The sequence below is a fragment of the Gallus gallus genome, chromosome 3 (assembly GCF_016699485.2).
Source record: "Gallus gallus isolate bGalGal1 chromosome 3, bGalGal1.mat.broiler.GRCg7b, whole genome shotgun sequence".
Classification (NCBI taxonomy): Eukaryota; Metazoa; Chordata; class Aves; order Galliformes; family Phasianidae; genus Gallus; species Gallus gallus.
Window position 1 is genome coordinate 21954740 of NC_052534.1, and position 24611 is coordinate 21979350.

At 44.3% G+C, this 24611-nt stretch overlaps 2 protein-coding genes across 21 annotated transcripts in view; one reads left to right on the forward strand and one right to left on the reverse strand.

Annotated features, from left to right (window-relative positions):
- RD3 (retinal degeneration 3) overlaps positions 1-24611 on the forward strand; it is a 57100-nt gene that overhangs the window by 31136 nt on the left and 1353 nt on the right. For 6 of the 8 annotated variants that reach the window (XM_040697346.2, XM_040697349.2, XM_040697350.2 and 3 more), the window contains 2 exons: positions 387-4314; positions 15669-15809. The gene's annotated coding sequence lies outside the window, so the exon portion shown is untranslated. Of the gene's footprint in view, positions 1-386; positions 4315-15668; positions 15810-18250; positions 18996-24611 lie in introns of those variants that run through there. The other 2 variants (XM_046939660.1, XM_040697352.2) reach the window with 2 other exon arrangements.
- Positions 1508-24524, reverse strand: TRAF5 (TNF receptor associated factor 5). Of its 13 annotated transcripts, XM_046938377.1 has the most exons (16): positions 24496-24524; positions 20069-20146; positions 18043-18880; positions 16553-16644; positions 12928-13077; positions 12202-12426; positions 10381-10438; positions 9413-9514; positions 8528-8692; positions 8136-8213; positions 7703-7777; positions 7347-7439; positions 6790-6930; positions 6112-6280; positions 2019-5621; positions 1508-1580 (listed from the first exon to the last, which is right to left on the reverse strand). In XM_046938377.1, the coding sequence occupies exons 6-15, from the start codon at positions 12414-12416 to the stop codon at positions 5044-5046; spliced, it is 1674 nt and encodes a 557-aa protein (XP_046794333.1). In that variant the 5' UTR covers positions 12417-12426; positions 12928-13077; positions 16553-16644; positions 18043-18880; positions 20069-20146; positions 24496-24524; the 3' UTR covers positions 1508-1580; positions 2019-5043. The 13 variants fall into 13 exon arrangements, with proteins under 13 accessions (XP_046794333.1, XP_046794336.1, XP_046794335.1 ...); XM_046938380.1 differs by lacking the exons at positions 18043-18880; positions 20069-20146 and adding an exon at positions 16326-16384; XM_046938379.1 differs by lacking the exons at positions 20069-20146; positions 24496-24524 and adding an exon at positions 16326-16384 and having other exon boundaries at positions 18043-18083.

The window sequence follows — 24611 nt, forward strand, 5'->3', positions numbered from 1 at the left end:
CTGAAGTACAAAGAGCTATTTTCTGTTTGTTAACTTCTTATTTCTGTTAGAAAATGCTTACCTTTTTGTTGTGTTTTTCTTTTTTCCTTCTCTTTGATTTAGTTTTAGGAGAATCTGAAAATAAAAGAAACTAAGTTTAGTATTCTGAAAAAGGCATTTGGTTTTAGAGATGAGGCATATAGGAACATAAAACATAGGAAGAAAATGCTTGAATTCAGCTGAATGTATCAGTAACGGTTCAGATTAACCCTATTAAAAACAACATGTTAGCTTACTGCCATTTACTGATCTTTGATCTTACATGGAAATCGGAAATCTCATTTATGTACTGATTACTTATACCCATATATGACATTAATAGAGACAACATTTCTCTCTTTCTGCAGATGTGCTTAACAGACTGCAAGTGTCTGACAGCCAGAGATCTGGACTCACAAAGAAGGCAACATAAAATATTACTGAAGCTGACAAATCACTTGAAAACACCATCACTGTTAAAGGCAAAAGTAAAACTTTTTCCTACATAATTGCCCCCCCTTTCAACTTGTTGTTTTTTTTTTTTGTAAAGTAGAAACTATGAGCTGATCATGAATTTTAAACATCACAACTGATATGTGAGGGACTTCTTTTTGAAGCACAAGCTTTGACAACAGGAGGGTCAACCTAGAAAGACAGTTAAGCAATCCACCTGTCTTCCAACCAACTGCCTTCAAGCTGTCAGCTCTGCAGTTCCTTTACAACTCCAAATAAAAGATAACATTGTAGGAATATACCAGAGCGTAGCCAGGCTCAAAATTTAAAAATGTCCAAGGTAAGGCTGCTCAAACAATCTTTTTCTGTCGTCCTAACAACAAATGCAGCTCAAGCACATCAGAAGAAACGATGAAAATGGTAATTCACTCTCACGGTAACACCAGATGAACTCGGCAAGGGATGCAAAGAATAAAGGATTCTACACGTACATTAGCCAAAAAAGGAAGACTAAAGAGTGTACCCTCTCTGTTAAACAAGATAGCAGAACTGGTGACAACAGATATGGAGAAGGCCAAGGTACTCAATAATTTTTTGCCCTCAGTTTTCACTCGCAACCACTCTTCCCAAAAGCTCCAGCTTACCTCTGCTACTCGAAGATGACGACCTTGACGACGAATGCGATGAAGAAGAAGAAGAAGTGGATGTAGTGCTAGAAGATGATGTGGATGAAACGGATGATGATCTGCTTCTGCTACGTTTTCTTTTCCTTTTTTCTTTTCCTTAGGAAAACACAAGGCAACAGTGATATGCCTGCAAGTAGCTACGGTCTACAAAAATAGTTTCACAGAAATTAAACATAACAAAGGCATATTTCAAGGAGGGTTCTTTTCAGTTTCCTTCTTCCAGCGTGCCACATTGTGTTATCATTAGCGAGTGACTACAGTGAACAACACAGTTAAAGATGGCAACTGACGCACAGGATAACACATCGCACACAGAGCGCCGTGGCTCTGAAACTGACCAGCTGTGCCTACCTCGGACTTTCAGGTCCTCCGTGGAGGCTGCACCGAGCACCCTGCCCTTCTCATCCTTCTGGCTGTCCATACCTAGTGCGAGACAAAAGCACGTTCAAGAGCACCGCGTCCAAAAACCTTGGAGGAGACAAGTAAGGAGGGGTGCGGTGAGAGGAAAGGTGAGAAGGCATCTAAGACCAACCCCGCCGGCACCCCCACAGAGCGCATCACACCACGGTGAAGCAAAAGTTTAGGCTTCCATCTTCCCGCAGCAGGAATCTGTGCCAAGATCCCGTTCGTGTGTAATCTTCGAAGAACGCGATGTCAGGATCAATGCATTTCCAAAAAAAATCTCGCCAAAGAGACTACCGCGCATTACCAGGCCGCGCTCCGCGAGAACGAGGAGCGACCCCCGGGCTACGCAGCGCTGAGGCCGCCGGGACGGCCCCAACCGGAGGACCCCGCTCCGCTCCCCGCCGCCATTTCCTGCGGCGGCCCCACCCGCAGAGCCCGACGCAGCGCCACACTTACCGGGCCTGCCGCGGCGGCAGCGCGGGCCCGGCGGCGGCTTGGCGGTGACCCGGAAGGGCTGACGGCGACCGGGGGCGGGAGGCGGTGTTCCCCGGCCCGGCAACGCGTCACGGCCCGCCCGGCACCGCCCATAGCAACGCCTGCCCACCGACGGGATGAACGGCACTCTGGAAAGGTGGTAACATTATTTATTCTGACCCTGTTTTTGCGTATGCGGTTATGACGTTTGTCTAGAAAAACGCCTGCATTGTAGTAAGAGATACTCAAACAGTTACAAACGGTCAATAACTACATAAAAATACACCGTGTGCCGATGCAGAACACGCTTTAGGTTGTTTACCCAGTAGGACGTTATCGAAAGGTTTTTTGGTATTTATCATGCAACAACAAAATCCTCCCCCAGTACTCATGCCAGACAACGGTTTTCTTCGTTGGGAGTGAGGTGAAATTGAAAATGCAGTTCACAAGTAGTAAAAATCGCTGAAAATCTTCACACAAAACTCAACTGTTGTAACAAAAGAAACCAGTTTAAATAAGATCGCCTCAGAAAAAGGAGTGATTTTCTCGATGAATTCATTATAAAACAGGCAGTTCTCCAACTGGGACATTTCTGTCGCCCAGGGTGAATCAATTGTGCTTCAGAATGTTAAAAAGAACACTCATGGCAAAAAGGTAAAGCCAACGCAGGCACTGCCTGCCTAAAGCAGAGCACGCTTCCAGCACTGGCCCGGCAGCACACTAACACACACCCACAGCACTACGCCAGCACCAACTCAACAACTAGAAGTGGAGTTCTAATAATAATTAGTTCTTTTCACGCTCAAAACTCTTCACAAACATTTAAATAGTCCTAACACCTCCACAAGTATTATTATCCCCATTTTATACTTGGGGTGTGGAGGCAGAGAGGTCTGTTATGCATACAGATGCAGAGCACGTCCTTTCCATCCTGCTTCAGTTCTCCAGGGTCTTTAGGCTTTCATTTTACACTTCACACACTGGACAGTCCAAGGACCTGTGGCTGACACCACTCGGTTATCCCTTTGAAAGTAGCAGTCAATACAAAGTCCACAGCAGAGGCTCAGAATCCATATCCCACAGTATCTTTCAAACAAGCTTCCTCTTTCTGTAGCAAAAAGCGTTAAGGACATGAGGCCCAATTCTCTCCGCTACATGGAGAAAAAAGACTGTAAAGTCAGTCATGGTGGTGATACAAAAGAACAAAATCGAACCTTTATCATCTGTCTGGTCACTATGAAAACCCCTATGTGCCCACCATACACAAACGTGGTGCAACAAAAAGGACTTTGGATGAAAAGCTTCCAGATGTGCTACCTTACTGTGATGTACAGATCGCTAAGGCTTCTCCCCCACTCCACCTCCAAATCTGAAAATATTTGTCTGATTTACATTCTAGAAACTGCCTGGAAAAGTAAATGCCTATAGCAGTGAGCTTCCAGATATAAAATATTGTCTTTTGCCTTCATCTTAGTGTCAGTCACCAAATCATATTATATCATTCTGCACAGAAGTGGCATTTTCCATCTTGCCATGTTTGCCATCTTGAATTTTCTACCTTATAGCTTGGGGTCTGTGCCCCATTTTGGTTTTTATCCTGCCTGGTTTACTCTTACTCTAAATCCAGCTTGATTTCATGCCATCCTTTTCAAAAGCTCCAGCTTTATTCTGCCAGTGGGCTGCAGGAGCAGTGGATAATATTTTGCTGTTCCACTACCTGATCTGTAAGAGATGAGACACAAAATTCTGTCACTTCTAACAACAAAATGATGGAGTGTGCAAAATTACTTCCATCCTACAAGCACCCAAAAGACTTAAAAAGGCACTGTGTGTTCTTTGCTTCTTGTTGCTTGGTGCCTGATCTTGGCATTCTTAGTGTGTCTCCAATAAGTGACATAAAATGCAATTGTTCCCTTGCAATATGGAGAGAACTTAGGATAAAAATGAAGATCTTCCTAAGTATTTCATAGTTAGCAGTAATTGCTCAGCAGCTCTCACTCCTTTTAACAAATGCTCAAGCTGCACTACTCATGAGTCCTGGGTTCCAACAGGAACTTCATTTCCCCATCTATTTCCCCCTTCGTTCCCCAAATTCCAAATTTCTAGGGAGAACAGTGCATGTTATGTGAGGTTTTTCCCAAACAGATATCCAGAGCTCTTCCTGCCACCTGTAGAGCTGGTAGGCCAAAGGAGTGCACCTGGAAGGACAAACAGAAGAATTCTGTCCCCTTTCTTCCCAGAGCTGGCAGCTGAGTACCTTATGGCCATATCCTGAGAGGTGAGAAGGACATGCGGCTACTTTTGACCTCAGGTGGGGACTGTGGATGTTGAACACCAGTGGAAATCAGTCCCAAGGCACTAGGCAGGAATGAAAAAGATGTTACCACAGCCATTTTGTGACCTTCTGTACAGCTGAAATATCAGGCTAGAAAAGTAAGAGGCATTGGTATCTTGCTCTGGAATTCCTGGTAAAAAATACTTGAACAAAAAAAAGGTATGCAAGATCCCTGACAAGTGTCTGGCTGAACCCCTTTCTCACTGCTTCAAAAAATCCAGGAGATTGAGGGCTCACGATACGTTGATTCAAAGGAACTAATGTTGAAATGTTTCCATTTCAGACAAGTGGAATGTGCATTGGTGTGAGTAGTGGAGCCCACAGGCCTGCCTGGGCTCCCAAGGGCTTATAGGAGAATTTTCATCCTAAATCACTAGTCCTGTGATGTGAGCCAAGCATTCACACCCAGCCCATACTGAGCCAAGTCAAAGCACTGGATCGAATGCGTGTTCACATCAGACTAGTCTTACAGCTGCCTTGAAGCTGCAGGCTTGAAAAGAGGTTAAAAAACAAAGGCTGACATTTTGGCAATTCGTTATCTGTCACATGGTCCAAAAGCCTTGAAACACATCAGTAGCTGACCGGTGGCAATTCACTATTGCATGGCTAGTAGTCACCAAGAAGGCATTTCATAAAAATTAAAGCAGTCGCGCTGACTGGATACTTTTTTCTTCACAATTCCTCCAGATCAGTTAAATCCACAACTACTTTCAAAAACAGAGTGTCATCTCTGACATAGGTATTCTTTGTGTTCTCCAGAACTGTGTGTGGCACGAAGCGTGGACAACCAGAGGCAATATTCATTTCTCCATCAGGCCTTTTGAAACTGCTGCTATTGGGGTCAGCTCTAAAGACTTCCACAATGTGATTTTTTTTCCCAGTTTGGTCCAAAAGCATAAGTGTAACTTTCTGCTTGAAGGGCCATGGCAACAGTGAGTCGAACTCGCCTCTCATGACTACAAAGTAGAGTGAGACATGTGTTCCCTTGCCTGAGCCGTCCCCATTCAGATAGGCTCTGGCACACAACCTGTACCCACAGCGGCTGGTGTAGAAGGGCTGGCTGAAGATGGAGAGGACACGACCTTCCACTGCTTCTTTTTTCTTCATCTTATAGTCTGTGATTTTCCAAATTAATTTCCCATTGTAGCATGTGCCTTCCAAAAGCTTAAATCGTTCTTCATTTTTATTGAGCTGTGCTTTGTGAATATTGATCTGGAGATCATGTTTGCTGGACTGACTTTCCAAAACAGCTGGGAAAAAGTAAAATAAAACTGTCAGACATTGGACGCAAAGAGCAGCCAGGCTTGAGCTGGCAGTACATAAGAACAATATTGAGTACAGACTGTTAACTACAGCTGTTAACCTTTTTTTCTTCCCATTCTAATTGCAGCAGGTAGTTGAATAAGGAAAAACGCTAACTGCAAGCCAGATTTAGTGTCTGACTAGAGACATAATGACTGCTACCACCACAGTGCCCCAGCCTCACCAAACACAGCATCTGCTATGCCTCAGGAGTTAAGGAGTTGGGCCCTCTGGTGACACTGTGGAGTAAGGGAAGGTGGGAGGATGTCTGAGGCATGTACTACCACAGGTTGGTCATAGAAAGCCCGGAGAAGAGAACCTGTTTTGGCTAAGAGTTGCAACTGACTGACTGCAGTACCAGAGCCTCTACTTAGCCACCACAACATCAGCGAAGATCCCAAACCCATGCAGAAAAGAAGGAAGTCCCAACATACATACCTAAGCGCTGATCATATGTCTCCATAAGGGCAATCTTCTGTTTTACATTTTCAATTGTGTCAAACAGGGGTCTCAAGTCTAATTTACTTTGTTGCTGGTTTGCCATCTGTATTAGCTGTTTCACCTGCGATTCCAGTCGTGCAGACTTATCCAGATGACTGGCAAGAGTCTTCCAGTCAGTGCCATAGGAAGAAGTTGGGAAGCGGAGACAAGGACATTTACAAAATCAGCCATTTCATTGGAAATAAAGAAGTCTTTAACATGTGAGCAATACTAACTACACAGTGCGATCAAAAGTACTCTGTTGCCTTAGGAATGCATCCAGGTCATCCCTCCTTTGGCATTTACTGGCTGAGAAGCCATCCCTCAATTCAGATCAGTTCATGCTGCTTTATCTCATCTAACTGATGATTCAAATTCACACCTTCCTATTTTCCATGGGGATTTGGCCATGAGGATTTATACAGTGCTTTTTGCCCTGATTAGATATCCAAATTTCTTTATTTGTTACAACACCATACTGTAACTGTAAAAAAGAAGGGCTTGGGACGTGACTGGGAAACAGTATTTGTTATTGTCTTGCTATTAGTGACAACTGGTTAATCATGCTTTATACTGCATGGTTTAAACTGCAAGAATGCAATTGGCCAAAAGGGTAAAAACCAATGTGTCACTCACCTGTGTGCTTACCATCAAATTGCTATTTTTACCAAACAGTTGTGTAAACTGTCTGAATTCTTTCTCACACTTTTTAACAGCCTCTGCTAGCTGCTGGATTTTAATCTCTTTACATTCCAGGCTCTTGTACAGGTCAGATATCTACAGATGGAAAAGTACAGAGTAAAAGCTCCATGCACAACCAAAATGCACCGGGATTAAATTAAAACATGTTATGGTGCAGGAGAAAGCAGAAAAGTTTACAGTGTAAAACCGCTAACTTAGCTGGATAATTCAAAAATCAGGGATACGCGCTGTCAAATACTGACGTCCCCGCATCTTAAGTCTGACTTGTTATTGCCCAGCTTGCAAAGTGAGATTTTTATAAGCCACGGTATTAACTTGGAAGTGGGCAGGAGGCTCTGCACTGCTCTGTGCCACCTCTGCAGAGGGAATGACTTCAGCACCCCAAGGCTCCTTTTCAAGGCAATCTGACTGGCCCCCGAAACCTTCAAATGCTCATATAATCTTCCAAGCTGCCAAGAGCTGTTGAAGAGTGTTCATTAAATACAACTTACTTGTTCTTCCAATCTAGAATTCTTCTCCAAAATCTGCAGCATGTGTTCCCGCAGGGCACCATTTTCATGTTCAGCAAGCTTCCCTCTTTTCACCTTAGTGAGGCAGAAAGGGAGCAAAAGAACAAAACGATCAGATACACAGATTATTGAAGCTGGTGGGTAAAAAATTTACTGATGTCAGGATTTAAAATGTCCCCTCTGTGCATTGGAAGTGAGGGAACAACAGTCCTGGTTCTCTGCTGTAGCATCTTACTAGAAATGGTTGTAAAAGAACTAAAAATGGTTATCTTAATTAACTACTCTGATTGGTTTGGGAGACAAATTCCTAGTACAAGCAATGATCTATCAAACGTTACCTTTATAAGACAGCCATACTGTTTATATGGGCAGTCCACTTCAGTCTCAGGACACACAGTATGATGCTTTTCAATCTGCGTATATTAACAAAGAAACTTGTAATGAAATAAATATTAAGTAACTCATTTCACTGATAAAATCTAAATACGTGCATAAGGGGTGAATAGAGGCCAGTATCATAAAGAGGGAAATGAATATTCAGAGTCAATAAACAAGACAGGTATCTTCCCATACTGCAATACCAGTGCTTTGCAGTGACCAAACACCTCACTTGTCAGATGGGACATATATCACGTCTAGGACCAAACAAAGAAAATACTTAAAGTGATGAAGTTTTATTGGTGTGAGCCAATGTAGTCTGTGATGTGAGTTTCAGTTTGCAGAGAAGTGTGCAATGTGCTGAACAGTTGCATGTGAAAAAAATCCTCCTACCTCCTTTTTCAGAATTATCTGTGAACAGTTTTGGAGACAAGGCATGGGATAATCAGGACAGTCGTTTTCCTCATGATTCTGGGGAAAAAGAAAAACAAGGCAATGGTTTGCATTTTTGTAAAGCAGTATACGTAGAAGAAGTTATTAATTCTGGCATGCAAAAAGTAATCATAAACATACACGTGCAAGCCCCACATCATGTTTTTAAGAGAGCAAGAGTAACTGGTATTAGTTAAAGCATGCTCATTTTTATTAGGCTTTCTCCTTCGGCTACTCAGCCAAGTTTTGTTTCTTGAGTGGTAAAATCCCACTGCAGTGCTGGAAACGTTTCACTCAGCAATATTAAGAGGCAAATGTATGGATGGATTCCAGGGAATGTTTTATAACCTTACCTTTATGTTAATTAACACCACATATTTATTACAGTACTGACACATTTCCTCTCGAAATTTACAGTGCTGACTCAAATGGTCTTTCAAATCTTTCCGAAGGATTTGATCACAACATCCATCATTAGTGCATTGCACGCTTTCAAACAAACACTGCTGAAGATGTTCCTGCAACACATAAAAGCAAATTAAACCCCAGTATGACACACAGAAACATCTGGCAGTCTGGTGACACTCAAAATTCTGACTATTTGAAGAGTCCTCTATAGGATTTCAGCTTTTCACCCAAATAGGCCAAAATGGCCAGCATGTCTTAGCAAGGTTTCCTGAATCAAGCATCTCATCATCACGCCCACGTGTACAGAAATTAAGTACAGATGCTGTGGATATAGTAAGGCCATCTCCATGCTGTCATGGCTGTGGGCTTTCGCTGGCCTCAGGCTCTGCTGCGCAGCAAGGCAGTGTGGTTAGGCTGAGCACCAACCTGCTCACCTGTCTTGGGTCTCTCTCCCCAGTTCCACATCACCCTGTACACATTTCAGATGTGACATATCCTTGCTATTTTTATAATACTTAAATTCCATATCATTATTTTTTCACTATTATATAAAAAACCTTCACTACAGTCCTCCTGAACTTGCAAAATGACAGATAAATTCACAGCAATATAGTGCAAATGGTTCTTATCAAACAAATAAGGCACAGCTTGTATAAGCTTACAGCCATGACATAATATTTGTTACTCAGTGTATAACTAAGTCACAGACTATGTACTCAAGCCACATTGCTTCAGTGACAAAAGTCTGAAGACAACCACTGAAATTTAGCTTGTGACACACAAAGTTCACATAAAAATCAAAGGCTTAAAATGTGATTGAGCCAACTAACCTGATACCGCCCCAGAATTATTTTTGAATTGCAGTCAGGCAGGTTTTTGCAGAACACGTACAAGTTGAGAACTTCTCTTTTACAACAGTTGTCTTTGAATACCTGTAAAGGAATGGGATGACAATGATGCTCAGACACAGTCTATAGACTCTGAATAACAGCTGTGTAAGCAGAAGCAAGTGAGCTCCCTGAGCAAACTTCCAGTCTTATTTAGGGATCTTCCTACACAGAGCATCATACAGCTGCTCTGTGCTGGACTACTGTCATAAGATTTCCACAGGGCAGCAGACAGTGAGTGGAAAACAGAATCACAAAGACAGTCTGATTACAATTTTGTCTGAGGAGCAGAAGAGGGAGCAAACATTTCATTTCACTGGGAAATTCATTCTGGCAGGATCAAGCAGGCAGCATTCTTTCAAGCCTTGGTGTATAAATAAGAACAGATGAATCCATTACAGAAATCAGGTAGATTGCAAAATAAGCAGCGTGAACTTGCCTTTTCCTCTAAAAAGTTACCAAAAAGCAAATAAAGTCTGCAAGGTTAATGATATATAATGGAAATAGTTAAGTCAGCAAATTATAACCAAGTCTAAAATTAAAGACAAACAAACAAGATCCCCCAGAAAGACAGGGGATTAAAAAGTACGCCAATAAACTCTCATGGTAAAATAACCTATAAAAATCCACCATAAAACATATCAAAAGACGTGAGAAGATTTAAAACTCTCTGAAACTATTTGATAGTTTACTGGAAACACAGAGGACTAAACTGAAATAACTTTATAATATGAAGTATAAAAGAAAGCTTTAGCTGTACATCCAAATATTTTTTTCTTCACTTTCAATCAGCATCGCTTCATAAGACAAAAGCCGCTCCACCTTTGGGGATGAAAAGACTCAGATCTGCCTTGTTCTCAGCTGTCCTGCTTTCTTTCATGCAGGTGGTCACTGCGTGCACAGCCACTTACCTCGTGCATTTTTATTGTTTCTTTGTCGACAGGACAGGTGGGTACTGCATTCAGTCCTCTAGATTAAAAGGAGAGTTGTGTTAACCCACAGAAGATTTGATTTACTTTCCAAGATTGGGTTACACTAGAATCCAACTGGCATGGGTGATGGAGCAGTGACTTTAAATTTGTGGTCACCAAAATTGTAAGGGACAGCTCTATCAGCTGAATGTTCAGAAGTCCATGGACCCTGATAGCATCTCTCCAGGGCACCGAGGTGGGCATTGTAGCTGAACCCCTCTCAACAATCTAATGAAGGTCATGAGGGTATGGGAAGCCTTCTGTTGGCTGGAATCTGCACAGTATTATACTCAGCTGCAAACAGGGCAGGAGGTGAAGACCTGGGAAACCACAGACCTGTTGGCCTAACCTGGAAAAGCTGTGGAGACTGTCCTGAGGGATATGGAAAGGCACTTAAAGAACAAAGCTGTTATCAGGCATAGTCAGTATGGGTTCATTAATAGAAAGTCCAGCCTGAATAGTTTGAGGGCACTTATTCTTGATCCATCTTAAATTTCCTACATTTTAGTCACTTTTATAATAAGTAATTTAAGTTGGAGATGGTTTAGCAAGTTAAATCTTATCTGCTGTTCCTATGTCAAAGTGATATTTTCCTTGGTATGAATCAACAAAACATCATACCTAGAACTTATCTAATAATAAAGTGTGGAAGGAATGTGACTTGTCTACGTCCCATTCACCCAGGGTACCATAAGAATCAAAAAGCACTTTGAAAAGGCTTTGATCTAGCAGCTACACAGCCACAGTCTGCTTAGAGCTCTGAGAGGTTATAAAGCTACGACAGTGAACTAATAACAGAAAGCAGTTCATCCTACAACTGTTAATAAGATGCCTTTTAAATTAAAGGAGATCTTGTCACTCTCTGGCCATCTGCTTCTCATAACTGTCATATCTGAAAAAATCTCCTTGCGTGCATTAAGCCAAGCCTCTGTTTACTACAAGCAGTGCACTCCTTGTTATGACAATAAAGGAAGACCTAATTGCCCCTGTATTAAAAGTAGTCCTATGATAAAAGATGAGAAAATGCATATTGAGGCAATTGAGCAAAGGGAGGCAACCCAGAGGGGGAAAAGTGACAAACATAAATCATCTAACATTCATAAATATTAAAAGCAACATCTATCTACACAATCCAGCTTCTCTGCTGTCATTCTGGGCAGAATCCTACCCACACGCACACAAAACATTTGATAGGTCTGCAGGGTAACCTTATTTACACCTGCAGGTGAATCCCAAGCAAACGGATGGCAGCAGCCCTCTGATCTCACTGTAGTCTTGGGTAATACTAACATCAGGTCAAGAACTCCACTGCAAGAAAAGAAGTTACATGGAACCAAATGAAACTAGCCTTAATTTAGCCACTGGTACCAATAACATGAAATATTAATGCAAAAAAAAAAACCAAAAAACAAAAAAACAAAAAAAATCACTTGAGTAGTACCAATAACAGATGGACAAACCAAGACATTGTCCCACTCAATAATGTTTCAGTTTATATAAAAATTTTTCATATGCTGACTTCTCTGCAGTTGCCAAAGCAATCCTATATTTCTCAGCAGCGCCCTGTAAGATCTTTAAAGACACCTTTAAAAGACTGAGCACGCAGTCATTGAGTTCAGAAGTCTTCCCATTGACTCCCATACAATGTGTTACCAGTCACTGTTACTATGGAATTTACTGTTGATTTATGGAAGGTGCTGATTTCTGTTTAAGAACAGGAGGACGGGGAGCCTGTAGATACAGGAAGGAGTTTGTACTAACCGCAAAGTGAGAATGCACTGCTGGCAAAATCGGTGCCCACATCCTGTCTGGTGGGGATTGTGAAGGACTGAATGGCAGTAGGCACACTTGTACCGGTCTTCTAAGGTTTCCACAAACTTGTAGTCAGTGTCGGGTTCGAAGTCCAGAGAAACAGCACTAGCAGAGTTCTGGCGCGTAAAGATGCCCGAGACACCAGTGAGCTCGTCACAGGCCATGGAAGCCCTACTGGAAAGTCAGACATGGGAAGAATCTTATTAAACGCTCACCATCAGTCACTTCAGTTCTGCTATAGCCTGCAGCGGGCTGCCATCTGTTTGAGGGTTTCAGCTTGCAGAAGGGTCCAACAGATTTCAGAGGGAAATGTGACGTCAACTATGGAAGTACAACAGAATGCTCAGAGAACCCCAAGATGATGCTTACGTGACAAGCACTAAAGCACACTTTGGAAGGAGTATCAGGATTTGAGAACTATTTCCCAGAACAGGGAATTTTTTCTCAAATTTCTTGCAGGAACTGTTAGTTTAAAAACACCAACATTTAAAGCAAGCACACGTGGGGAAAGCAGAGGCCAAGTACTGGCCCTGAGGTCTGCCAGGAAAGTCTGTGCTTAACGTGGAACCCTCCCACACAGTATCACAAATTTACTGCACTGGCGCAAACAAGATAGCTTTGTGGCTCATGGCCAGGAGTACACACAAAATAAAATCAGGAGTAAAGGGATTTTACCTTCAGTTTAGGTGTTAAAAGACCCAAAGCCTGCTATATTGTCATCCTTCTTTTTCCAGATGATCATTCATTTATAGCGGTAGACTATAATCTCATTTTTTCCAAAATTATACTTAATTATATGTCAGTTCTTGGCTACATTAACCTCGCCTGCAAGGAAAAAAAAAAGGGAAGACTGCAATCAGAAACACATCATAAGTTTTTTGCTCAACCTATTAAAGCACAGATACAGCAGATGAATGCAACATTAGTTTTCTAATAAGAAAAAAACAGCAACATCTGTTTCCAGCTCTAATAGTCACAAACCATGAGATCTGCCACGGGTCCCCTCAATCTTACAGTACTGTTGTGCAAATAGGCGAAGACCTCAAGCTGCTCAGGTTTTTACTTCTTGTAGTTTTGCATTCAGAGGACATTTATACCTACAGGATGTGTACAAAAGCACAGCTCTTCTGCCACAACCATGTTTTCTTAAGTAAAGGAACGTAACTCAAGTGTTTGATCTTCTGGTCAGTACCTCACTACTGACAGCACAAAGCACAACTCACCATGGAGGTACTCAATTGCACAGCAGTACTTGAGTATGCAGTTTCCCCTCTGGGTGCTTCACCCTCCCTGCTAGTCACGTGAGTCACTTTTGCTGGTAGCAGCACCTCACTAGGGCCTGACTCAGCTCCTGTAAGGTCACTGAGGGTGTCTGCTCTGGCAGCATGGATGGCACATCACCACAGCAGCCGCACAGATGGCACTGAGCAGCACTGATACATGGCATATCCCACTCAACTGAGGGCTGTTGGCCCATGAAAACAGTGGTGAGGATGGCACAGCACAGAGCTTGAAAGGTCATGGAGCAGCTGGGGCTCGGAAAGCAGATTTCTCTACTGTTCAAAATCCTGTGCTGGACAAGGAAATCCTGCAGGCCAGAGGGAGCAGATGACTCGAAAGCAAGCCAAAACACATGACCAGCAGGAGCTGATCTGCTCATTGTGGACCTCATAGAGCACTCATCTACCAGCCTGCAGGACTGGATGTGAGGCTTGTCAGACATTGATCCTATTGTCTGACCCTTTCTCCTCTGACAACAAGGTTCCCATTTGCTGGTGCTCCCCAAGGAGCAATTTTATTTCCCTCATGCCCACTGAGGATGCAGGGAGGCAGCCTGCGGGGTTACCAGCAGCACAGCTTCCATCACCATTGAGCAATGGCCACCATGACCTGTGCAGCATGGGCACCTGCTGGCCAATCCACAAACTCAGCACTCAGTGAGAACCCCAAAACACATCTCATTCCTCTCACGATTACTCCTTCTCATCTATGTGACATCCAATTTTTCCAGTCCTGTCACACTTCAGGACTCGCACCTTCTGGCATCATAGATCCTGCAAGTTGATGCCACACTGTGTAAAACACACGCACACACACAAATCCATGATTGCCAGCTTCTTCCTTTCAGGGTCTACTCTGAAAGCCATCCCAGGCACAGATGGCTCAGGTTTGCCACCATCACCAGCTGTTGTATGACCGCTATGGGAAGTGCAGCACTGTTGTGAGGAATCAGGCCATGTGATGCACAGCCTGGGAGGGCTCTGCGAGGGCCCTGTGGCTGCTGCAGCCCCTACAGAGCTCAGCAGCTTCCTGCCATTTCCTTGTGCAACCCTTCAGCTGTTGGTCAGCTCTTCCCACAGGCTTGGGACTGAGGTGCTGGGAGTAGCACAGAGAAGTGGAACTTCACTTTGCCACACACCAGTGCTGGAGTGGAGCCTGCTTGAATCAGTGTGGTTTGGTGTGGGACAAGCCCTGAGAAGTCAGAGGTGATGTCTGGGTGACAGATCCATTGGTGGCCAATGCTTGGTGCGAGGTGACGTATTTCTACTATTGTCATAGCAGCCCCAGGCTGGCTGCAGGAGCCCTTCTGACCTTCCTGGCCACCACTGCCCACGCCCATGCTTTTTGAGTTAACATCAGTGGGAAACCATGAGGGGAAAAAATGCTTTTTGTGCTCACCCGCCTGCCTCTGGCTGACTGCATCAACTTCCTGCTTACGCCAGGGCCCAGCCCACGCCGCCACTGAGGTATGCTTTCACTTCTGCCTGCTCCCAGCTGCCAAAAACGTGAGGGCATCCTCTGTTGTGTAAGTGAGGAGTGTTCCTATCTTGTATGTGAATGGCCGTGCTTAACAGAACTCTGACTGCACCTAGAGAAGCAGCTGGAATCACCAGAAGCTAAGCCTAAGTAGTATGGAGAGCTACCAAAGAGTGGGAGTTCAATGGCAGCACAGCACGAAGAGCTCACAGCTGGGCTCCCACCTTGCTTTGCATCCCTGCCTCTACCTACATCAACAGCAGAATGCTTCTGAAACAACATTTTTTTATCTGAGTTGCATGCAGATACATATCTCACTAGCAATAACACAGTGAAGAAGCTTCATAACAAAAATACAATTTCTTTATCTAGCTTTAACTATCACCACGTCAGATGAAGCCCAACCAGAAATGGTTGGGCTACCTGACTGCTCAAAAGTGGGGTAAGACACAGGCAGAACCTAAGAAGACAAATCAACATGAGCCTGGCTTACTGTCATACAGCAATTACGGCTATGTGCAACAATGACACTGAACTAATGTGGACAGATTAACTTTTTTTTTTAGCCATGAACTCACTGCACACAGAGAAAAACACTTGCATAATGTGGTAGTTCTTTTTTAAGACAGTATGTTTTTTCTCTTTTCTCTCACGTGAAGGTTCCCAAGAGAGGTAAATCACATTGCCACGTGAGTTATGAGTACACGAGCCACTACAGCAAGCTGCAGCACCCAAACATCCAGGACAGCCAGCGCAACACACGGGCACTGAACACCACTAAGTCTTTAAAACTGAGAAAGGTAAGTGTGAATTATTATTCCCAGTTTGGTCATTAAGCTTGGACAAGAAAATAGGATGCTTGGTCCTGCTGTTTAGCAGACAGGGGACCTGCTACTGGCTGAGAGCACAGTTTCAGTTGGGTTCATTGTGTAAGAGAAGAAAAGCTCAGCTATGCTCCAGGGTTGGGGTGCTGCTCACCGGGTTTACTTCCTTCCCTACCATGATTCCATGAAATATATTTAATAGGGCATGAAAAAGATGTTAAGTACCTGTATTCCTACGCTCTAGTTCCAGTTCAGCTCTATTCCTTTGCCCCAAGGCAAAAGAACAGAGCTTAGAAGTCCTTAGAAGATGCCCCATCCCTCCCATTGAAGATTATCTACCTTCTGAGAACAGGAAACCCATCTAAGTCAGGATTTGGAAAGTCTTGTAAAAGTCATTATACTTCAGAGGTCTAAGATCAGTTCACTTCCATGGGAGTTGACTGACAGAAATATGGTAGAAAGGAACATAGCTTGCACTAGAAAGGAACATACCTTGCACTAGACTCTCTCCAAGCTGCCTTATAAACTGGGAAGATTAGCTGCCTGCAGGACTTTTGAAATAAAATAACCAAGTCAAATGATTTATTAGTAATATAAGGCTTCACTATGAAAACACTGAATTTTGGGGACAGCAAACATATGCTCCAACTCTTAACATACACAGCTAAACAGTCTGCTAAAGGACTACTATAGATGTCTATGCATATTAAAATACATACCTTTCGAAGATGCAGCAGATTATATTGAGTCATAGAGAAAAAAAAAGCAGGTGATGCCGCCTGATATCACTGCTGGATCATCACCACTCCTCCTAACCCAAGAGAAAGTTACAATATTTTGACTGCTGACAAAATGCATTAGCAGAGTCCCTGCAGGGAAGAAGGATCCTGGCTGCATTTCTTGAAGCCTCCCACCTCTGAGGTTACAGAAGAGAAGGATCCAGCAGACTCACCACTGAGATATGCATGGCTTCACCCAGCAGCAAATCAAACCCTACAGTTACTCTTCTTGCTTAAAAATCACAGTGCTGTGACCAACTGGCAACCCGGAGAAAGTACTTTTAACAGCAGCAGTTTCAGAACTTCCTCTGAGGCCCCACAGAGCCTGTTGCTGCACCGGGCAGCAGAATCAAATTAGATTTTATTTGCATGCAGACAATATTATCCAGTTATCCACTCCAGCATTACCTTATTCCACAAGCTTACAGTAAACAGTAAAACTTTCCTAAGCAAACATCAATTCGCTAATCTCCATAGTAAAATTTTCACCAAGTGGAGTGAGACACAGAAAGGTTTCTTTTGCATAGAGTTACAGCCAAGCATTATAATGAATCCCCATAAGGCTACACTCCATTATTTTTAAGGCATAGATTACAAGACAGACAGTACTTCAAAAATCAGCAATACACTCATGCAACTAGCAAAGCGTATCTGGTGCTGAAGTAACTTCAATTTTATGACCAATTTTGCTTACTTGCTACATCTGCTATTTTCCCTGGATTTCCTAATCATGAATTAATTAATTTTGAATTATCAGTAAAACTCTACATCTAACCAACACAATGTTAAGTTACAGTAATATGGACTTCTGTCTTAAAATAACTGTGTTCACAGCTGGAAATTAATTTTCTTCCTAACATTACTGAGAGGTCACACTCAAGAGTCATTAAAAAGAAAAACCAATCAGTGAGGCTACTTTATCATACAGACATTTAAAACACACACACACACACATGAAAAAAACAAACAAACCAACAAAAAAAGCCCCACACACTCCAGAAACCCCACATTTTCTGAATAGCTATGTTTCAAGTTAGTAAATACTGATGGTCACAAGAAAACATTGTACAGATCGTTCTCTATCAGACCACCCTGCCCCAGAACTGAACAGTTCTTTCATTTGCCAGTCAATTCTACACTTCTGTATCAGTACACAGATAATTTACCATCATCCTGATCCCCCTGAGCAGTCCATGCACTTGCAGACCTCTCTGCTTGCAGCCCCATGCTCCAGATGCTGCTGTCAGCTCAGTGGGGGAGCTCAGCTCCGGACAGCTTTCAGGCTCTGAAGCCCTCTACCACAACCACATGGCGCTCACACATCCCCCTGCAGCAGCTAGCACCTGAGGAGCTGCTTACAGATGACAAATAATTCTAACAGCATTAGATTCCTGCCATCATTACTGATAAATGTTTTAGTAGAACTGTACCTGAAATCTGTAGCCGATCCTCAGCGAAGAGAAAATGAGAGAGCAAGCGTGCACGAGTGTAAGCTTTGTGGTTAAAACAACAGTACGAGCATTTTAAATCAGCAAGGGAGTGGAAATCCCCTGGTGTAGCATTGAAAAGATCATGTCTAAAAATGTTTCAAAAGTGTTAGGACAGGAGCAAGCCATCTAAAAGCATTTTCCCTCGCAGCTTTGATGCACTGATTGCAGAATTTGCTATTTGGAGCAACATAACGTTAATAAGAACATTTCACACAGATTTAGTCCAGGATACAGAGTCTTCGTATTGATAACATCACTTTCATGGAAGCGCTGAGTGGCATATCTGAAGGGAAAACAAATGGTCAGGAGCAAGCACAGAAGGGTGGAAGGAAACCCAAGGTCCAGCCCTGCCAGATCCATCCCTACACAAGGAGTCCCCGTGGACACAGGCAGGTCTGCTCGCTGCAGGAAGCTGAGGGACTGCTCATGGAGGAAATGGCACCACTGAGCCACAGCTATCACAGAAACTCACACTGAAGGCTGCATGGACATCTTACATTTAAAACAGAACTTTCCAACTGTTCTGAAAACAGATGTATGTATTTGGATTTGTGATAACCAAAGCCGCCATACACCCTGTTTATTTCAGAGCCTGAAGTTAATTGCTTACACAGGACTCCTGGCAGCCTCCATCCCTGCAGTTTAGTTTCTGTGGACACCAACCTTGTTTCCCTGGACCAATACATGCTTCCCTTCCTGCAGTGCCACAGGCTCCATCTTTAATCCAACTCCTTCCTTCTTCTGCTCTGCTCTCTCCCTGGCTTCCTGGCCTCTTCTTCTTTTATTCGGTATGTTAACAAAGAAAGCGGTCAGCTTGAATACTGGTCAGCTTGTTCAGTTAAATGAGACCCCAATTAAACCAAGTAATAACAATTTCCCTTCCTCCTCTCAAAGTAAGGCATCTTATTTTCTAGATAAGCTATAATTTTCAGTACTCCTGTTATTTAAAATACAAGTGTTCCAAAAAAAGCTTCTATTTTGTCTTGCAGCAAATGCCACACATGCTCTCTTTAGCCTTTTTCCTTTAATCAAGCCTGCTTGCGGAGCATTTCTAATCTTGTTCGATCTGTCTCCCCTCCCAGGAGGATTTTAGTCTACTGCATGCTTTCCTGAACCATCCCTAAAGCCCTGGAACAGACAAGTCATCACTGAAGCTGGTACAGTGCTGGCAGAGAGAAAGGCGCCTACTTGAAGGCGTGCTTCTTTTTTATGGGATCAATTAAACTGATCCAAGTTGCATTTCTAGACACAGCCTAAGATCAATTCTATGGCTAAACCTTATAAAACAGAAAATACTCTTTTGTCCTTGCAATGAATTCACATCCTTAGGATACGCCTTGATCAAGCACAATGCACAGTGTCTGCACAGATTGACAATGGATGAGTGAAATAACTCCAACATGGGTTCTCCTTAAAACCATCAACTCTGGAGGCAGCACTCATCCAGCCAGTGCCATGAGGCAGCACTGCAGAGAATACAGTGCCTGTGAGCACAACTCCAGGAAGCACCATCTGCTTCTGGGAAGCTTTGGGGAAAACCCCAAATGGAGAAGTTGAGTAGGAGCAGGATCTTCATTTTAAACAATTTCACTCTGCAGATGAGTAGAAAGCAATAGTCCAGGGTTGTTGTTCTTGGGCACCCCTCCATTTCCCGCAGTGCTAAGTGCAGTGCTGAAGACCCTGGCAGGAGGAACCAGCAAGGAGCATCAGCAAGCTTAAAGCATGCACAACGGGATGATGGAAGAGAAAAGACAGACAGGAACAGCATTTAAGGAAAGAAACAAACACACAAAAACCACATAAAGAAACAAAAGGTACTGAAATGAAGTAACAAAAAAGCATAGAGAACAAGGACAATCAACTATGTTTTCTTTCTTGAAGTGTACCAGAACCAAAATGAAGTCTTCACATTTCCCAACAAATAGTACAGACCACACACGTTGCAGGACTAGGTCTGAAGGATTACCTCTCCTTCCCCACCCCAAGGGCGCACACAGTCCAGGACATCAATTGGTTTGACTTCAGTCAGTGCATCCATTAATACCTATTCAAGGCACAAGAGAGTTTAATTTTCCATGCACTCAGCCATATGTCTTGATCTCAATGAATGATTTAATCAGCACAGATACAAAAATCTCTCAATATACCCTATGGTTATCCATCCGCATTACTAGGATAAGTTCAAATTCTGCCAAGTTTACCACGACACAGGAGATTTTGGCAGGCCACCTATTTCTTCTCAGACACTCAGTAGGTTAGAAGTGCCCTTCAGCTCAACTGCGGGAGTTCATGAGCTCGGTGGATTGTGCTTAGATGCACATATGTGTCTGATGACATATGGACACATTTTCTAGCCTATGATGAAGTAATTGCTATGTCAGAAACCAACTGGTGTCAGTGACTTCATGACCTTGCTGCTGGGAAAGCGATGACAGTGAAGATTATCATCGATGTCTTTTCTTAAAAATGAGAAAGGGGAACAGACACATTCTTAAGAAGTCCTGATGAGATCAAACATGACACATTGGAGATTTACAGAGTTACAAACAGGTGGCAGGGCTTTCACAGGGCCCAATATCAGGAAAGATGCCATGTAAGAAGGATGCTAACACACCCAGGGTGACACTCAGTCCTTCTCCTGCTGTTGGCACCGGTTTTAGCTTTATTGCTCCCAGCAGTGAACAACATCACTGGACTTCTAGCCTTCAAGGTGTGTCTCAGGCATTGCCAAGGTCAGTGTTGGTAAATTCCTCTGGGAAAAACTGCCATGTCATGAGCTTTAATGTCAGTGACAAAGAAACAAACCAACAGACAAGTTTTTTTTGTCATTACAGATAGCGCCCAGTAGTCTTGCATGATACGTTCAATTGAATATGTGATCTGGTGATCATTGATACCCACTGTCTCTAGGACAACATTAAGAACTGATACCTGAGATTTTGCTTTCATATTCAGTAAGGGCCACACTCCAGTTTCAAGTGCATGGATTCATTGTTGGTCTAGGGCAGAAACTCTGTGCCTGAAACTGACACATGGCCTCTGAGCAGAGGTGAAAAGCCATACCACTTACAAATGATGAGACTTCATGCATCTCATAGTGACCACTTCAGGCACAACTGCTGTGCAGATCGTTCCTCTCACTGAGGTTTCTTTAGTCACTACTGGTTTTCTGTAATAACAACTTCTCAGTATTATCTTCTGCAAAATAAGGACACGGCAGCATACGTGCCCTTAGAGAACCCCATTTGCAAATGTCAATATACTACAAATATAAACTCTCTGTAAGAGTTCCCCACACAATTGCACTTAGCTACAAAGCACTGTGGGCAGTCCCATATAAAAACCACTGCAGTCTGGGGTGCTGACAGTTTCTCACACACTTATTTAATTATTGTAAAACTGAGATGTAGACACTATGGAAATTTTTGCTGCATTTTTATTAATGATATGCATGACTCAAGTTTCCTTACCTTCCTGAGCTGCTACACACCACGGTAAAGAGGTTAGCCTCTTTCCTGGGCTGAGGGAAGGAGGTGGAACAACTGTATGTACAACCCAAATAGCACAGATAACGGAGGGACTACCAGTGTCAACATTAACTCTTCATGGTCACGAGCCAAGAAACTTGAGCAGGACCAGAAAAGAAAAGGTTTTTCTGCAAATCAAGGCACAGACCCAAGGGGACACAGGACGTGTCAGCACACTGCTCCTGACAGGCCACTAAACACTGTGGAGAATGAAATGTCTGCAAGATGACAGAAAATACCCATAACATTGCAGCTATCACCAGCACTCTCAAGATCAAGAGCCCAACAAATGTTTTAATTCATACAGACTCTGTGGAGGACCAGAAAGAGAAATGCTCGCTCCACAGCCTACTATTAATTGAGGATAAATAACATCTACCTATGTATAATCAAAAGGTCAGAAAAAGAATAAAAAAAGATACAGGCCTACAGGTTAACTTAAAGAAAGGACACAAATAAAGCCTGGGAGATCAAGCACCCAACAAGTCTGTAGTTACACACTCAAGTGATTTGGCAAAGTTACCCAAAAGTGGTTCAGCACAAAACAAATAGCATCTGATCTATTTGAGACCAGTACTATTTAACATCTTTGCTGATGACACCAAGCTGGTGGTGCAGTTGACAAACTGAAGGGAAGGACGCCAACAAGAACGACATGGACATTCTGGAGAGGTGGGCTCACAAGGAGATCATCAAGTTCAATGAGGCCAAGTGCAAGGTGCCGCACCTGGGTCAGGGCAATCCCAAGCAGGCTGGGCACAGAATGGATTGAGAACAGCCCTGAGGAGATGGAGTTCTGGGTACTGGTAGACAAAAACCTTGATGTGAGCTGGTAGTATGTGCTTGCAGCCCAGAGAGCCAACCATCTCCTGGGCATCAAAACCAGCGTGACCAGCAGGTCAGGGAAGTGATTGTCCCCGTCTGCTCTGCCCTTATGAAGCCCCACCTGCACTACTGTGTCATGGCTTGGGATCCCCAGTACAGGAAGGATGGAGAGCTGCTGGAATGGGTCCAGAGGAGGGCGTGAGGATTATGAGAGGGCTGGAGCACTTCTACGAGGAAAAGCTGAAGGAGTTGGGCTTGTTTAGCTTGAAGAAGAGAAGGCTGCAGGGAGACCTCATTGCAGCCATCCAGTACCTTAAGAGGCCTACAGGAAAGCTGAGGAGGGACTCTTTAGCAGGGAGCATAGTGATAGGACAAAGGTAACAACTTTAAACTAAAAGAAGGGAGACTTAGATTAGTTGTCAGGAAGAAATTCTTTACTTGGAGGGCAGTGAGGCACTGACAGAGCTGCCCAGAGAAGCTGCAGGTGCCCCATCCTTGGAAACATTCAAGGCCAGGTTGGATGGGTGGCCTGATCCAGTGGGAGGCGTCCCTGCCCATGGCAGGGGCTTGGAATTAGATGGGCTTTGAGGTCCCTTCCAACCCAAAGCATTCTGTGATTCTACAACCTGACCCATAGCGCTCCACTTTGAAGGCTTTGCAAGAACTGTGCTCCTGTCTTCAATATAGTGGTAGGCAAGTATGCGGGTAAAATAAAGAGCTGTGTGGCTTTTGTTCTTTGCATTCATTGGAAATTCCTTTCATCAAAGTTTCCAATAGAAGTTTTCCAGTTTCAAAAGCTTTCCAGCTTTTGAAAACCTTGTCCCCTTCTGGATGTCACTTCTCATTCTCTCCAAACTCTTTAATTACTGCTTCAGTGCATCTTCCCACCACCCCTGCAGTGTCTGTGAGAGCCACAAGCTTTCTTTTCTTCCTTCCTGTCTTTACTTATCTCTCGGCAGTTAACACCTTTAGCCAAAGCTTCCTGCCAGCTGCTCACAAGTTCACCAGACTGCCGCAGGGTGTCTTCCTGCAGAAGCTGAGCTCCAGCCATCTCTTCCAGCATCCGTGCTGGGGATCATAGAATTGTTGGAGTTGGAAGGTACCCTTGAAGGCCATCCAGTCCAACTCCCCTGCAATGAACAGGGACACTTACTACTCCATCAGATGCTCAGAGCCCCTCCAGCCTGATCTTTAGCATCTCCAAGGATGGGGGATCTACTTCCTCTCTGGGCAACCTGCTCCAGTGCCTCACCACCCTGACTGTAAGATACTTCTTTATATCCAGTCTAAGGAAGCGGACCACCTCCTGCACAGTCCCTCTGACCCACATCCAATGCAGCCAGCCCAGACTATACGTGGGCCCATTACCTTCACCGTCTCTCTTGGGTTTAAAGAATTAAACCTGCACAGTTTCATCAGCCACGTTTCCTATCTCCACATGATGCAGTATGTCTTGTGTGCTTATGCACTTGTCCACCTGCCTGCTTTCCAAACACTTTTAAAACGCAGGCAGTACTTACTCACCCACTCAGCACCCACAGATGATTTTTTCCAAGCCACAGCTCCAACCACATCACCTCTCTGCCCATCCCTCCACTTGCTCATTACACCAGAACCGCACAGAATCGTTAAGGTTGGAAAAGACCGTTAGAACCATCCAGTCCATCCACCAACCCACCCCCACCACGCCTGCTAACCGCGTCCCTCAGTGCCACATTCCCGCGGTCCTTCAACACCTCGAGGCACGGTGACTCCGCCGCCTCCCCGGGCAGCCCTGACCTCCTTCTCCCCCTCCAGGCTCCCAAACCCACCTCTCCCACCGCCCACCCCCTCCAGCACTGTAGCAGGGCTGGCTTCACGTCGGGCCAGGCTGCGCGCGGGCCGCACCCGCCACCCGAAGCGCCCACCGCAGCGGGCAGCCCACCCCCAGGAGCGGCGCGGAGAGAAGCGGCCCTCCCGCCCCGCGCCTCCCGGACCCGCTCCCCACGCCGCCTGCGCCCCCCGCGGCACCTGCCGGGCCCGGCCCGCCTCCCCGCCGCACCTGAGCCGGAGCTCGCTGCCCGCCGGGTCGGGGCGGCGGGAGGAGGTGCGGGGCGCGGCTCCGAGCGGGGGGCAGCGCGGGCGGGGAAGCGCAAGCGCCGCCGCTTTCGGTTTCAT